The sequence below is a fragment of the Brachypodium distachyon genome, chromosome 3, assembly GCF_000005505.3.
Source record: "Brachypodium distachyon strain Bd21 chromosome 3, Brachypodium_distachyon_v3.0, whole genome shotgun sequence".
Classification (NCBI taxonomy): Eukaryota; Viridiplantae; Streptophyta; class Magnoliopsida; order Poales; family Poaceae; genus Brachypodium; species Brachypodium distachyon.
In genome coordinates this window covers 9,953,973-9,970,139 of record NC_016133.3, presented here as the reverse complement: position 1 = coordinate 9,970,139, position 16,167 = coordinate 9,953,973, and the positions used below count along the sequence as shown (strand labels likewise).

Sequence of the window (16,167 nt, the reverse complement as noted above, 5' to 3'; positions counted from 1 at the left end):
GGGATTTTTTTTTTGGCTCGATGTATTTTGTGGGTGTGGCCAGCCCATGCTATGGTGACTCAACTAATCAGATCAAAAAATCAATCCTAATTAAAAACTAGTCATGTCATCTTTCTTTGCAAAACGGGGTGTTCCAACAATTTGCCGCCCACCACGGGCCACCATGATGTCTTCAGCGACGAACCAAGTATACACACGGTTACTAAAACAAGAGAAGAAAGTCTTCATGTTATATTGGTCGTGGTCGATTAATCCCTAGATCTATAATCCATCTAGCGTCTATTGCTAGTTTTTGCTCTATACCATGTTGTCAAGTCCTATAATTTATATTTCCTGCGTTCCAAACGGCTCCTCTACTTCGAACCTATGTTTTTTCACATGCAAATGCCAATTCTATACTTTTCATATTCTTGTATTTTTCTTATCCTGCGTTCCAGACGGCTATGTTTTTTCACATGCAAATGCCAATTCTATACTTTTCATATTCTTGTATTTTTCTTATCCTGCGTTCCAGACGGCTATGTTTTTTCACATACAAATGCCAATTCTATACTTTTCATATTCTTGTATTTTTCTTATCCTGCGTTCCAGACGACTATGTCTTTTCACATGCAAATGCCAATTTTATACTTTTCATATTCTTGTATTTTTCTTATCTGCGTTCCAGACGGCGCCTTAAACCCCCCTCTCGCTCTGAAGTCTGAAGCCCATCTCTTTCCCCTTGACTCTCTCACTCGCACCTGCTGTCCTCAAATCCACCTCTTCCTCCATGGCATGGCAGACGACCACCCTCCCCTCCCCTGTCCTCACATCCTCCTCCTCCATGGCGGCCGACCACCCTCCCCTGTCCTCAAATCGTCCTCCTCCATGGTGGCCGACCACCTAACACCGTCACGGCGGCCGCAGCCGCAGCTCAGCGCAGCTCCCTCTCCGATTCGGGTGTCCTCCAGCTCCGAGGCCATCGGAGATAGCCCTGTCCTCCTCCGCCGACCAACTGGATCATTCCTCCGCCTGGCCGCCTCCTTCTCCCACTCCCGGGTCCTCGACGGACGGCTGCTGCCTCCGGCGACGCCTGACACCTCCTAATGGGCTTTTCTGTTAGACCCAAACCCACATGCCCGGCCCGGCCCAGGCTCGTGCTTCCTCCCGCAGCATTCCCTTTCATATTTTGGCTACCCGCTTCTTCTTCATCCCTCGCCCCTCTCCGTCTTCCTCCCTCGCTCCCAACCCCGTCCTCCTCGCGCGCAGGAGCTCTCAACCTTCCTCCCCACCCGCATTGCCCCTTAAAGTTCTCCTCCATCGCCTTCCTTTCCCCGATCACCTCCACCGCCCTGTGCAACCACCTATCAATCAAGAAAATCCCCAATGTCTAAAAATTCCAAGAAGCACGCGAAGAAGCGGCTCAAGAAAGCAAATGCCCAAGAACCCACCGTGGTTCTGAGGCAGGTGGTGGAACCTTCTCCGGCGCCGCCGATGAGATGGCTCGTGTGGCTTCGGCGGTGGGCGATACGCCCCTTGCTGATGCTTTTGGCGAGGCGGATGCAGCAGGCGGGCAGTGCGCTCGCGTCCGCCCTGATGCCCTGGGCCTCCTCCCTGGCGCCTCTCCATGGCGGTTCCGTGGCCCTTCCCTCCCCGACGGGGGCTCTTCATGGCGGCTGTGACGGGTCCCGGACGGTGCCTCTCCATGGCGAGGATGGCGGGTCCGTGGCCCTCTCCTCCCAAACTGCGCCTCTACATGGAGAGGATGACGGCTCCGTCTCCCTCTCCTCCCCAGCGCCTACCCATCTCCGGGCGGAGCCTTCTGCAGTTCAAGAAGGCTCGAGCGCCGAACTCCCTGGTGATGCGCCCCAAGAAGGAGCAAGCCAAGATTGGTTGCAAGACGAGAAAGACGCACGGCAAGAAGCGCAGGACGGTGCCGTCGCTCCCGAGGTACGTTACGCTGTGTTGGAGTGATATCTCTGTTGGAGTGTTGGGTGCAAATAGTTCTCAACTGGCATGTACAGGATACGCTTGAACCATGTCACTATTTCCTGGCATTGCCAGTCATGCTTAAAGACATGTAATTCTCTGTCATGCTATGTAGAGACTAAACCCCTTGTCCTCCAATTTTCCCCATCTTGTTAGTAAACTTGTGTGTGAGTTTTTCACTTTACTAGAAGAAGCATGTAATTCACAATAAATGCAGAATCTTGTGTAAGTTGTCCGTCGAGCAACAACTCGAGGCTTATGAGAGAAATCGTGCTTTTCTGGTTCTTTTAAAGCACCAATTCGAACCCATAGTTCTTTTTCAAGATGTTGATGAAAATGTACATGTGGATGTTTTGCCTTCATTTTGTATATAATCATGTGAGCGTTCCTGCTTCAGGTTGCTGGCAGCCCGGCAGAACTTGGCATAGCAGAATCAATGCTCAATGAAGATGGGGTTGACATTCCTGAAGCAAAAAATGTGATACTCCAACAGCTAGAAGGCTCAGGTGATGCGCCTACCCATCTCCAGGCGGAGCATTCTGCAGTTCAAGAAGGCTCAAGCGCCGAACTCCCTGGTGATGCGCCCCAAGAAGGAGCAAGCCAAGATTGGCTGCAAGACGAGAAGGAAGCAGGGCAAGAAGCACAGGACGCTGCTGTCGCTCCCGAGGTACGTTACGCTGTGTTGGAGTGATATCTCTGTTGGAGTGTTGGATGCAAATAATTCTTAACTGGCATGTATAGGATTGGGTGGAAGCACAAACCTGCTTTACAGACTAAGGCAGCATACATTCAGGTCATTAGTGCTCTTAGTGCAGCTGTATTGAAGGCACTAATGGCCTTATTACATGCTGCACTAAGAGCATTGATGCTCTGAATATATGATTTACTTAATGCACTAACTATAGGGAGGAAAACAGCTATGTGCATTCTGCATCTGATTGCCTAACATCAATATTTCCTGGCATTGCCAGTTATCTGTAAAGACATGTAATTCTCTGTCATGCTATGCTGAGACCAAACCCCTTATCCTCCATATTTTCCCCATCTTGTTAGTAAATTTGTCTGTTTGTCGCTTTACTATAAGAAGCATGTAATTCAGGCTGAATGTAAAATCTTGTGTAAGTTGTTCGTCGAGCAACAACGCGAGGCTTATGACTTTATGAGAGAAATCTTGCCTTTCTGGTTCTTTGAAAGCACCAATTCGAACCCATAGTTCTTTTTCAAGATGTTGATATAAAATGTACATGTGGATGTTTTGCCTTCATTTTGTATATAATCATGTGAGTGTTCCTGCTTCAGGTTGCTGGCAGCCCGACAGAACTTGGCATAGCAGAATCAATTCTCAATGAAGATGGGGTTGACATTCCTGAAGCAAAAAATGTGATACTCCAACAAGTAGTGCTCGGTGATATAAATGAAGAATATGAGGATAAGAAGGAGGAGAAGAAGGGAGATGAGAAGGAGAACGGCGAGAATGAGTCAGAGGTACACATATTGTCTTCCGTGTTTATGTTTGCGAACCATTTTGTATGTGCAACTTTTTTGTTGAAACCATGTGTAACTTTGCTGTTCATTACTTGTATTCCTCCTCAAGGTTGAACTATAGTAATCTCAGTATGTTTTCTCTTGTTTCTAGTCACTGTCATAACAGATGATTCTTTTTTGCACAATAGGACAAGGTTTTGTGCAATCAAAGGAGCAAATTTGCTAGTTGATGCTAATGGTTTGATTAATCCTTCCATATACACTGTCCTCCATATTTGTCCCATCTTGTTAGTAAATTTGCTTTTTGACATATAATTCTCGGTCATGCTATGCAGAGACCAAACCCTTTGTCCTCCATACTTGTCCCATTTTGTTAGTAAACTTGTGCGTGTTTGTCGCTTTACTAGAAGAATTGTGAAATTCAGGCCGAATACAAAATTTTGTGTAAATTATCCCTCGAGCAACAGATTAAGGCTTATGCGAGAAATCTGGTAGGAAGAATCCAACTGAAATTCAAACTTTGTTCTTGCTTCAGGTTGAACAAGTGGTGCTCAGTGACATAGATGAAGAATATGAGGATAAGGAGGAGGAGAAGGGAGATGAGAAGGAGGACAGCAAGGATGAGTCAGAGGTACACATATCATCTTCCTTGTTTATGTTTGGCGAACCATTTTGTATGTGTAACTTATTTGTTGAAACCATGTGTAACTTATGTGTTCATTTCTCGTATTCCTCCTTAAGGTTGAACTTTAGTAATCTCAGTTTCTTTTCTCTAGTTTCAAGGTCACTGTGATAACAATAGATTTTTGTTTTTTGCACAATAGGACCACGAGGCTGCCTCAACCGTCTGTTTGGACCATGATGACCATGAAAAGCTATTGCATGAAGGTTTCAGAGTTTTGATGGATGAAAGAAAAAAGATCCCATGCTTGGACTGTTATATGCGAAGCGATGGCGGAAAGAACTCAAGAGTTCCTTATTTTAAGGTCTGGAAGATCGAGCAACATCATTCTACATTCCATTCAAAAGATAGCATCCAGTGTAAAAGAAAAGGCTGCCATGTAAGGGCGAGTACTAAGGGTGACATTGGTAAGCATCGGTTGTATTGTCATCCAGAGAGCAACTAGATGTTTGGATGTTTGGTCCTGGTTTATTTTCATGAGGGTGGAGAGTGATATTTGAGGTTTGAAGTTGGCCCATTCTAGATACTAGTTTGCTATGTACAATTTCACAATGACTGCCTTGGCTGAGTGATTGCTTGTATGAGGTATTTTTGCTGTGTAGGTTGTACTTTGACTGTATGCAACGTTTCCTTATTGGATATCAATCAAACTGTGTATGTACACTTTTAGCCGAGCTGCTCGGCAAACTTATATTTCCTCCGTTCTATATCAAGTGACTCAAATTTGTTCAAAATGGATGTGTCTATGTTTAACACGCGTCTAGATACATGGGACGGAGGGAGTAGTTGCTATAGTTGTCTATTTCAATTCTTTTTTCAACGGAAAATGACAGCATACGCTCCGTGTTACTCTCATGGGCGAGTAGATTCAAATTACATACGTACATGTAATATATTTTTTTTGTGAAGTACGTACATGCAATTAGCAGTGGAAAAAAAACTACGTTTATAATAATAAAAATGAGAACATCACTGCTGAGATTTATTCGAAAGCACTCCGGGAGTATAAAACACATCTTTTGATAGGGGAACTTGAGGAAACGTCACCGGACCAGTTGCATTCTCCTTGTTGACGGCCAGTACCATGAACCCTAAACGTAGTCACGTGCCACTTACCGGAATTACTTTGGCCGCCAGCCCTTCAAAACTTTCAGCACTGATCAAGCACCCATTACGATCATTAAAATAGGAGGCATTGTATTTATGAATCCACAGAAATATTCTAAAATCTGGCAGCACTTCCTACAGCGGTACTGGTGCACAACATATTAAGCTGTTTAACTAAGAATCCGACGAAGGTGTATATGGCAAATAGAACTCATAGTAAAGAGAGTAATTAGTTTGCCAAGAAATATTGTCGTTCAGTGCAACATGAAAATTATCCTCCAATTGGATGTCATAAGAAGGGCGCCCTTGTAGGATGTACAGCAGCCAACACTGTCGCAACACAAGCTACAAAAGAATTAGGCAAGGCACATAAACACGGGGTGATAGGATCATGAGAGCACGTAAATTTTAAAATTAACAATGATGTATTTAAGCTATAATGTAACTGACGGGAGCGAAACATTAAGGAAAAAAAAACATTTTGCAACATATGACCCTTTGGAGCACTAGCGGTACATGCTCTTACTGATGACAACTGCAATTAGCACACTTGAGCCTTGGTTGTACTTCACTTTTGTTGACTCACAAAGGCACGCCAGATAACTTCTTGGACAATTCTTTTTATTTTTTTAGCCTCAGCAACGCCAAAGGAAAGAACCAACAGTTAGGAATGACCATTACATGCATTACATTGCAACAAAATTCACCTTGCCGCAAGGAGCAACTTCAGTAGATTTCAGGGATTGAGAGGTTAAGGTTTAACTCAGATTTTTTCTTTAAGATCAGGGTTTCAAATAGATTTTCATCAAAGATACAAGTGGGAAACTAAGAACTGTCAAAAAGCCTTCCGTCAGTATGCCCAAAGTGCTGCTTCCCATCAAAACTAAACAATACACCAGTGTCATCTTTTATGTTTGGAAACTGAGAACTGTTGGGAGTTTTATGTTTGGAAGTAAACAAAATAGAAAATTTTAAAAACATAGTTCAGATGTACTTGTGGATCAAGTGACATGTTTTGTATTATGTTACAAAATCAGACATCATTAGTTCTGCAAGTAATCAGCTCTTTCAAAACGGAAGTATAGAACCCTATAACCCTGTGTAGCCGGGAATGAGTTCAAACTTCAGAATTCCAACACAACAGCAGTAACTACATAAAGGTAATTAGTAATAAATGAAAAATTAGTAAATAAAATCAAAATTAGTAATAAATTAAAAAGATGGTCCAGTGGCAGCCTGTAGCAAATAAATCCAATCATTTTGTTATTACATGCTAACATTTAATTGGCAAGATATCTTTTTAGTCAACACTAGAATAATGGGAAAAATTACAAGAAGTAGGCCATCCTACTTTTAATATTTTCATGCCAGATTCATCTTTCTGGGATTTGGTATTACCCAAACAGGGGCTGGCCAGTTGGCCCAAAGCTGAGGGGACACAATTTCCTCACTGCAGCTATTTTCTAAATTGTGAATTCTAATATAGCGGTGCTGGCTCTGTCCAGAAGGCAAGTAGTCACAATCATCAGTGAAGTAGACATGATTTGCCTTCAACCGGGGATATTCGCCAGCACGTAGACAAAGCGATGGATTATGCCCAAGAAACAACACATTCTCACCTAAGCTATTTTTCTCCACAAGCTTTTTTGCTGCCAAGTCAACTTTATGTACTTTGCACGTGGTGGAACAGCGTGCATAAAACTCCGCATCAATTTGAAGCTCTGAAACATCGTCGTTGTAGTCTGGATCCTCAGTATACTTCCAAATTTGCAAAAGATCGCCAGATGGAGCTTGAGCAATGTATATCTTGTCAGAAATGTAATCCTTGATCTCATCCAGAATAACCCTTTGTGTTACTGCAGGGCCACTGATATCAAACGCATGGATTGCACCATCTTGACTTGCCACATAGAACAGATCCTCCTCAATGATGCAGTCAGAACAATAAGTATGTGGTGGTAGCCAAGTCCACTTATCATCACCGGCTCTTGCAAATGAAAGTTGCATGTAAGGGTAATGGATGAGCACAACATAATAGTTTCCAGTGGACGGATCAGATGACAGAAATGCCTTTAGGTAAACGTACTCCCGCAGCTCGCCAAGATCAAAGACTCTGGGTGCCTCATAAACCTTCAGTGCAGTGTACCGGGAGAGCTCATACTTATGAAGGGCACCATAGTCATCAAAAACAGGCTTCACCTGCTCGATGGTTGTGACCGAAGGCAGGGCGATCTGGTCACCTGTAATGGGATTGAGAAGGTGCAGCTCAGATCTATTATCGGCGCTAACGATCCAGCCATGATTAGAGCCGATAACATACCTACTGCGAATAGGTGGGTCTGGAAGAGTCAATTTGTAAGACCTCTTCTCAGCGAGGCTGTAGAGTCCAGCAGCACTCTCACCAGCAGATTCAGAGGTGTATAGCAGGCATGGTGTCTGTGACCGCCTGCAGAGCCCAAGGTTGCAAAGGCTGGTGGAGGCGGAATACCATGATGAGCAGACAGAGCCTGCACGGACAAGATCAGGGGTGTCGAGCAGAACAAATATATCGATGAGGATGTCCTTTGGCAGTTCTGGCAACATGCCCACCGTAGTCCTCATCAGTCTTGGATGCACATGTTCATCTTTGCAGACTTTCTTCAGTAAAAAGGGTGGGAGGCCTAGCAGCTCTGGCAATAGTCTAAAGATTAGAGAGCACAAATCTCTCGGGTGCATCGCTAGACTTTGTAGTCTCATCATCATCCGGGCTAAGCTACAGGTCTCCATGGAAGATGAATTGCTTCAGCACTGGAAAGTTGCAATCTTGAATGCCAGACGGCAGCACGAAGCAGGGCTCTTTACGGCTGCCCTCTCGTTTATAATTGACGACCGCCTATCTCTGTGATGCAGGAATACGTTGGAAGAAGGCAGCACCTGGGCTATATTTATAGATAACCAATCGAGGATTCCCACTCCTAAAGGTAATACGGACCCAAGTACGCTACGGGTTTCACCGCAATTTTGATCTCCTCGGATTTCTGATATTAGAACATGGATGCAGTCAGGCAATGATTCGGATTTTCTGTTTGCTTTGTTGAAGCAACCGTCTTATTGCTGCAACAATACCGAGCTCCCCTCTGATTGCTTCTCCGAACTCTCTACCAACAAAGGCTAGAAGGCAGATCACTAACCGGGGAAGAAGGGACGACCACGAACTGTGAGCGAGGCCGGCGCATCCGGCGAGGGGAGCGGCTTGGTCCGGCCCGGGTCGAGGAAGTCGAGAGGCAGCCGGTGTTCGGCGGCATCAGCGGGAGACTAGTACTCCACGAGCGGTGGGGTGGACCGATGGAGCGGCTGGGTTACTACTCGCAGTTGCAGCTACGGCGGCGAGAGGATAAAAATCATTTGTCCGTAGTCGGATCTTGTCCGTCAGCATCAAATCGGACGTTCCCCTACCGACAGCCCATCTCCCCATTGGCACCTCGAATTGGTTGGGATTTCCTGAAATACCGTCCAAAAAGGTTTGAATGCTCTTCTCTTAAATTCAAACCTATAGTGTTAGTCCTCTGTTTGTACTCTGTAGTAAAGATGTACGTGCCTTCTCAAGAATTTGAGAATTGAGATACTTTTAGCTTTTCCCTTGATATATTGTACTAGCTGGAACATGCAGCGCTTCTTTGCTTGATTTTGTTAATGTTGATGGTCAGATGTATGCATCTCTAGTCAGGTTCCTGCATCCCTTCACTTCACTTGATCATCCGATTGAAATCGTGCGACTCATGTCCAAAACGACAGAAATTTACAATCAGTCCCCAAAACTCTAATCCTCCTATCATAGCTCGTCCCTCCTGTCCTGCTGCATGTGCCGTTGCTAAACATGCCTCTAGTGTAAATCCGGATTGTGACTGGCTTTCTCAAGTGCATGTGTTCTTCACTCCATGTATCCAACATGACCTTTGCAATGTTGTCTAAGTAATGAAAGCTCTTGTTTCGCAAAATAATAAACATATGCGAACGCAGGGGAGAAGAACCGGTGTCAAATCAAGAATAAGCGTTAAATGGGAACAGATTAGTAGGAAGGATAAGCAATAAATTAGAAAAGATTGGTAGAAGCAATCTTGAGTTAAGGGAAAAAGCAAAGGTACAGACTGCTCCACGGATTGCAACATAGTTATTTCGTATGTTTTGTGGACCCCGAGAGAGAAGTCACACACTCCATCCCAAGAAAACGATACTTCAGCACCTGCATAGACAAAACAGAGGACCAAGTAATAAGCTAGCAGATTCGCAATCAAACCTGCAAGTACATTTCAGTATAGATCCCATACAATTCACTGATCAACGATAGCCGATACAAAGATAAGCCAACACTAGATGGAGTGTTTGGGTTGGTTCTAAAACCACTCTAGTGATGTTCCCATCAAGGCGAGGGGAAAGATGTTGCACACCACCTGCTATCTGATGGTGGTGTTGTGAAGCTCAATGAAGTTCAATGGTCCAGCGTTTCCGTTGTACGGCTTGAGCGTTGGCAGCTTGAAATTGGGCGGGTAGGGTTTGGATAGAATGCTTTGAGAGAGAGGATTACAAGTCTCCAGTTTCCCCCCTTTCCGGTGGTGACGACGGTCTTCACCATAACTCGAACTGTTACTGATCTCGCCTGATGCTACTTCGTCCATCAGAAAATATAGGGATTATCAGAAGATGGGGGTGGAACTCTGTTGCTGAACCCGGATGTCCTTGATGTTGCTTTGGTCCATCGGAAAAGATGGATGTGGCGCGTACGACATGGCGGATGCGCAGAGTAGTGCTGGTATCGGAATGGTTGGCGGGGCTAGAGTATGGCACTACCAAAATGGAAACTTGGGCAGGTGCTGACGGGATAGCTGAAGTTGGTCCGTGCGTCCTGAGCAAATATTGAATCGCTTCAATGTCGGGGACAGAGGAATTTCAATAATGCTCGGTTTCGTTGCTCTTGGCAAGAGGTGGTTGGACAGTCCCCCGGCCTCGATGGTTGCTATTCCCGGAGGAACTCCATTGGGACTGGTGGTGGGAGGAGGATCCTCCAGCGGTGTTCCATATCATCAACGTGAAGTACTCCGATGTCTTCTCGGACAACCTCGAGGCTGGATGTTTTTTATCCGACTACGAAATTTGTAGCGGACATTCTTGTTGTGGCCATGGATTTTTTTTTCAGGACCCCACGGATGGCATCAATGTTGTCATCATAGAACAACACAATGATATGGGGGTACACGTCACCCTCGGGTTGCGACAATAGACCTTGGGTAATCGTCGAAGGGGTATACGATAACCTTGGGTAAGGGCAGCGTATATATCGGAAAGAAGTGGCACACGACGTTTCTTGATTCCGGGTTGGGCTACCACACATGGGTGCGCTTAATCCTGGACGGAGTGCCCTGATACGGATGTCGAAACAACTTCCCAAGATGTCGACGACCAAGACTCTAGTTCTGAGAAAATAGTCGAGCTAGTCTCCACTTTTCTCGGCCTGAAGTTGCTGACATCTTATCTAATCAAGCTCTCAGAAATAAGGAGAGGGACAAATGAGTCTTTCGTCTCCTCTCCGTAACTTAGTAGATTTTTCTATAAACTATGTGAAATTTTAAGGGGATTGACTTATGAAAAGTTAGGATCGACTTCTTATATTTAGAAACGGAGGGAGTATTTCGTTGCTTCTACATTGGTTTATAATTGCACGACGTGTGTTGTCCAACGTAATAAGTAAAAATCGGTCATGGCTTGAGCGTTGGCAGCTTGAACTTGGGAGAGTAGGGTGTGGAACGAATGCTTTGAGAGAGAGGATTACAAGTCTCTCATTTCCTCCCTTTTCAGCAGTGACGACGGTCTTCGCCGGAACTCGAACTGTCACTACTCTCGCTCCTCAGAGAGGAGCTTGGTGAGTGATGTATTCATCGATGTTGTCTTAAACGAGACTGACGTGGCAGAAACTCTCGCATTTGTGAACCATCCTGGAGTTATTGGCCACATGACCTAATGGTGTTTCCTTAGCTCACGGCTGCTCCATGGATGTGTCGCCAAACGACCAACTTTCGTCATAGATAAGCTTTTATTATTATTTTTACATCCTACTAAGCCAATTACCAAACATATTAGTGACTAAACTCGGAGGTGGAAGATTGAAAGTAATAAAAATGATGCACTAAATAATATGGGCGAGAGGGCAAGAGAGAAAAAATATGATAATGCTCTCGTGGGCATCAAAAAATAACATTTTAAGTTCTCTACCCAATTTGGTTTCGCAAGATTATCTTTAGTTAAGATGACTTGGCGATTGAGGAACCACGTAAAAATCTTGACTTCGGATGGGACTTTTAACTTCCAAACGTATTTCCAATGAAAAATCGTTTGCCCCTCCATAAAATCAGCATACATAGAACATGCATCCGCCAAAGACAATGGAAGAACCACACGTCCCATTGGAAAAGCACGCACGTGGTGAGGAGGGTGACTGAAGCAAAGAGGCTGCCTGCACAAGCCAGTCACCTCCGAGCCAAACTGGGAGTCCCTCCTCTTCTAGTTTGCGACTCTCCTCCGGGGCGTCCGTCCTTGCCATCAAGGAACACCACCAGCCAAGCATGCAGCAGGGCAACTCCAGATTCAGGAGTAAACCTCTTCAAGACAACCAAACTAAGGGACATGGCGGCTGGATCTGGCAGAGGAAGGAAGAGTCAGTAAGGAGATGACGGGGAAGGAGGAAGAAGCTATTCTCACAGGATAGACGTCAATGTAGTGGCTCACATCGCGGAGTAGGCGCTTGGTCAGGAGCAGACCGCGCGGCTGGGCGAGCGTCGGAGATGGAAGGTATTAAAGCTCTTCTATTTTCTGGAACCAATCGAACCAGAAAGTGAGTAGGAGTGAATTCGAAGGAATATAGTGTGGGGATTAGAATTGTAGAAGGGCGCGAGCAGTGTGTGGGAAAGGTACCTGAAATTCATGACCATTTTCTGCAGATGAATTATAGTACCATCCTAACATGTGATTCAAGGTTAGAAATATCAATTTCGAGTTCCAAAGCTGAATACCTACGTCTAAATGCAGGGTAAAAGTAACGAGAACCACGACAAAGATTCGCTATTGTTAGGGAAAAACAAGAGTAAAATGCACGCCGAGTCCTTTTAACTTAGGCAGCATGTGCATATTGGTCCTCGAACTTGGATTTCGAGTGAAATCAGGAACTGAAGTACATTAAGTGACTAATATACAGTCCTAATCGCGATTTCCATATTAATCGAACCGTTTTCTGCTTGCGTGGCGCGTATAGAAGCCAGCGTGGACTCGTACTGTTATACAATAGCCGCCTGGCCGCCCGAAATTCCCCTCTCCTCCTCTGGAATCCCTAGCACCAAGCAAAATTCCCCTCTCCTCGGCTACAATCCCAGCCGTCCGCGACCAATTTTGAGGGAGGCGGCGGCGGCGAGGCCCTCTCCACCGAAGCTTCCCACGACCTCTGTGTCTTGCACCGGAGCCAGCTCGTCTGCGAGCAAGCGTCGCCATGGCTCCCTCCCGTTGATCTCCTGCCTGGACTATAAGAGAAGGACGGTGAAGACCTACATCTCGAAGACGGCAGAGAACTACCTCAAGCCATTCTACAAGTGTCCGCATCATCGCGGAAGTGTTAATTTGTCCCCAATTTTGGATTTTTGTCGATGGCAAATGGTTTTTGATTTGCAATTTGCAATTGTTTTCCATGGGCAGCCGCATGAAGGTGGCTGCGATTTCTGGAAATGGGAGGATGCCTACATGTCATACCTGCGGGACAATGGACATTTGGGTTGTGATGTTGTTGATACCAGTAGTAGTGGAGAACTAGAGCATATGGGTTGGAAAGATCAATTTAGCACCGATGATGTGGTCAGGAAGAAGATGGTAGGGGTAGGGAAAGATGGTGTGAAGGAAGTAGTTAGTCTTCTTCACATTTTGATATGCCTGAATGTTTTCATTGCGATTCTGTTGTGTGTGGTTCTGCTCAAGATGTGAGCTGTTATGTGAAGATGTGAGCTGTGTTCTGAAATTTGTAACTTGAATCTGAAATGTGATGTACCCTCAATGTTGAATTGGAGATGACAATGTCCTGCTACTTGACAAATGTTGACAGAATTTCCTTTGTAATTTTTGACAGAATTTCCCCTGAATTTCCGACAAATGTTGGCAGTTTATATGAGCAAGACAACATATATCACATGTAGCTAATATGCACAAGACAGAAAGCCAGAAATATAAAACATTATCAAGTCTTTATGAACTAACATAAACTTGGAGTCACCACCATGTTCTCAGAACACCACAAAATATCACATGTCTCACCACCATTACAGTTTTAAACAAACTATAAGGAATAGCCAACAATATTACACCCCACTGATATAATCATGCAAGATTGAGCTTTTCTTTGATTGCTGGAGGAGCAAATGGTCCAGCTGCAGCTGATCTTCTTGCAAAAGCAGCAACCTGAGCAGCTTCTTTTCTTTCTGCAGCTTCCTTTTTCTTCTTTGCAACTTCTTTTCTCTTCTGAGAAGCAACTTCCTTCTTCATTCTAGCAAGCTTTTTCTTCTCTTCAGCTGCTACCCTTCTAGTTTCAGCTGCCTTCTTCTTTGCTTCTTTTGCAGCAAGCTTCTTTTCTTCTGCAGCTACTTTCCTTGCTTCTGCAGCTGCTGCTTTCTTCTCCAATTCTTCCTTCTTCTTGTGTTCTACTTCCTCTAGCTCTCTCATGACAACATCAATTTTTGCCTGATCAGCCACTTCTCTGATCCCCTCTGCAGCTTTCATCTTAGCCTGTCTGAGGACATGAATTTTTCTCTCTAGGTTAGAAACTTTGATATTAGTATTGGATGGTATGGATGGCAAGTTGTCAACATGTGCTTCAACAAATTCCACTCAAACCGGACTACTCTTGCAAAGTTCTTCAGTGACATCTTGTCATCTGCACTAAATGACTCAATGTACTTTTCTGCTAGATACTTATAAGTGAAAGCCTTCACTTTCCACTGTTTGCTGCACCTATGTTTGGCATTGTGTGTCTTCACTAATATAGCCTTGCTCCTGCTGTCATATGAAGCCCATATGTACCATGAGCAACCTTCCTCACACTTTGCACCTATCATTTTTCTGTCATTCTTATAGAAAGTAATGTTCGCTCTATTTCTGCAGCTATACTCCTTGATTGCTTTCCTTAACACATCCACATCTGGGAATAGCTGCCCAATGTGGAACTTGAGATCTATCATATCCTCATTTTCAAATATCTAAAAATTGAACTTCACATCTTCCTCATCTTCAGATTCCCATGAAACCACATCATCATCTGAGTGTAAAGCAACCATCTCATCTTCATCATCCACTAGTTTGGCCTTTCCTTTCTTATCAGAATTTTGGTCTTCATCATTCTCAGCTTTCTTATCCTTCTTCTCCTTCTTACTACTCACTGATACTTCATCTTCATCTTCATCTATGTTATCATCATATAGATCATCATCCCCATCTCTGATGTCTAAGTCAGAGTCTTCCAAATGTGCACCATAATCAGAATCTGAATCACCCTCAGAATCTGATTTCTCAAGAGATAACTTCTTCTTTGCAATACCACTAGTTCTTGTTGTCTGCCCAGTGACATTGGAATAAAACTGTTGTGTCAACTTCTCAGGTGTTGTCTCCAAATAAATCATTTTTCTAGGGCACAGAACATCAGGTAGGGTTGCCTCTTCTCATGGTCAAGATAGACCTGCAGATACCTACTTCCACATTGAACACTGTCCCACATCTCCAAGGAATGCTCAGGCTTATTTATCAACATAAGTGCATTGTCTGATAGATGCTTACCAGGAAGAAGCCAATAAAGCATAACTCTACCGGCCACTTCATACCCAATCATCTCCACTAGATTTTCAAGGAGAAAATGTGCAAACACCTCCATGTCACAGTAATCAAACCGTATGCTTTTTCCATCAATATATGCTCGATTGACTCCAGTCCCAACAAAAAGACCTCCATGGTTAATCTCCACACTAAAATTGTCACTGTTTTTGCCTGCAACATTGCATAGGAAATGGAAAAATCACTGCTTGAACTGAAAAGCAAAACCCCAGGAACCCCTACAGAATCGTACCCAAACCTAACTAGACCCTAACAAACTTGAAACAATGCCTTCACCTCATCACAAAATATAGCATGGACTAGGAAATCGACTAGAAATTGTCAACACAAACATCATCTAACAACCCGAATCGTCTCTATTTGAACCCGCGGCGCCAAGGGGCGGTGAGACTAACTGTATATGGGCTCTGGATCTCCTTCTGGTCGACGAATAGGCGCCATATCCTAGCTGACGACGATCGCCGGAGCCGCAACAACCGCAACGCATGAAATCGCCGCTGATCAAAACCCTCGCCGCCACGATCGCCTCCCTCTGTATGTTCTGTCTCGACCTCGAGGATGGAGGAGGTGTTTGTGAGGTCTCTGTTGATTCGGGGACCAAATCGCAAAAATACAAGACACCGAACCGTCGCGCCTCGCTCGCCCGAGTCCACGCTGGCATCTCGTTTTCTCCAGTGAGTCCACGCTGGCTTCTATATGCGCCACGCAAGCAGAAAATGGTTCGATTAATACGGAAATCGCAATTAGGAAAGTATATTAGTCACTTAATGTACTTCAGTTCCTGATTTTGCTCGAAATCCGAGTTCGAGGACCAATATGCACATGCTCTCCAAGTTAAGAGACTGGACGTGCATTTTACTCGACAAACAATGACGCTTGTTGAAACTAAAATAACGACGAGAATTTAAGATTTGAGAGAGTATGTCTATTCTCTGCTTTTCGTTAGCAACGCGGATTTACATGAAATTTCTTTGAATGTGGGGTCGTTTACTGAAGAAGCGATTCCTCTTCGGAAATCGTATTAGGAATCGACC

The 16,167-nt window shown here is 44.6% G+C and overlaps 4 protein-coding genes across 4 annotated transcripts; 1 reads left to right on the top strand and 3 right to left on the bottom strand.

Moving 5' to 3' along the window:
- The first annotated feature begins 690 nt into the window (after nucleotides 1-690).
- On the top strand, nucleotides 691-4,842 carry LOC100843881. The gene is made up of 5 exons (XM_003571206.4): nucleotides 691-1,929; nucleotides 2,366-2,635; nucleotides 3,268-3,453; nucleotides 3,989-4,084; nucleotides 4,278-4,842. The coding sequence occupies exons 1-5, from the start codon at nucleotides 1,366-1,368 to the stop codon at nucleotides 4,578-4,580; spliced, it is 1,419 nt and encodes a 472-aa protein (XP_003571254.1). The 5' UTR covers nucleotides 691-1,365; the 3' UTR covers nucleotides 4,581-4,842.
- Nucleotides 4,843-6,479: 1,637 nt separating this feature from the next.
- LOC100843269 (putative F-box protein At2g33200) lies at nucleotides 6,480-8,413 on the bottom strand. Its single transcript, XM_003571204.4, has one exon. The coding sequence runs from the start codon at nucleotides 8,006-8,008 to the stop codon at nucleotides 6,605-6,607; it is 1,404 nt and encodes a 467-aa protein (XP_003571252.1). The 5' UTR covers nucleotides 8,009-8,413; the 3' UTR covers nucleotides 6,480-6,604.
- A 5,217-nt stretch (nucleotides 8,414-13,630) lies between these two features.
- Nucleotides 13,631-14,029, bottom strand: LOC104584000 (axoneme-associated protein mst101(1)-like). The gene has a single exon (XM_010238074.1). It carries the CDS (start codon nucleotides 14,027-14,029, stop codon nucleotides 13,631-13,633), a length of 399 nt encoding a protein of 132 aa, XP_010236376.1.
- A 476-nt stretch (nucleotides 14,030-14,505) lies between these two features.
- Nucleotides 14,506-15,173, bottom strand: LOC104583999 (clumping factor A-like). Its single transcript, XM_010238073.1, has 2 exons — nucleotides 14,982-15,173; nucleotides 14,506-14,859 (listed from the first exon to the last, which is right to left on the bottom strand). Exons 1-2 carry the CDS (start codon nucleotides 15,171-15,173, stop codon nucleotides 14,506-14,508), a joined length of 546 nt encoding a protein of 181 aa, XP_010236375.1.
- Between the last annotated feature and the right edge of the window lie 994 nt (nucleotides 15,174-16,167).

Coding starts and splice junctions, on each gene's coding strand:
- LOC100843881 (XM_003571206.4), top strand. CDS start 1,366: ATGTCTAAAAATTCCAAGAAGCACGCGAAGAAGCGGCTCAAGAAAGCA. Junction 1,930..2,365: donor ACGGTGCCGTCGCTCCCGAG/GTACGTTACGCT, acceptor TTCCTGCTTCAG/GTTGCTGGCAGCCCGGCAGA. Junction 4,085..4,277: donor ACAGCAAGGATGAGTCAGAG/GTACACATATCA, acceptor TTTGCACAATAG/GACCACGAGGCTGCCTCAAC.
- LOC100843269 (XM_003571204.4), bottom strand. CDS start 8,008: ATGGAGACCTGTAGCTTAGCCCGGATGATGATGAGACTACAAAGTCTA.
- LOC104584000 (XM_010238074.1), bottom strand. CDS start 14,029: ATGAAAGCTGCAGAGGGGATCAGAGAAGTGGCTGATCAGGCAAAAATT.
- LOC104583999 (XM_010238073.1), bottom strand. CDS start 15,173: ATGGAGGTGTTTGCACATTTTCTCCTTGAAAATCTAGTGGAGATGATT. Junction 14,860..14,981: donor GTGGAAGTAGGTATCTGCAG/GTCTATCTTGAC, acceptor GTCACTGGGCAG/ACAACAAGAACTAGTGGTAT.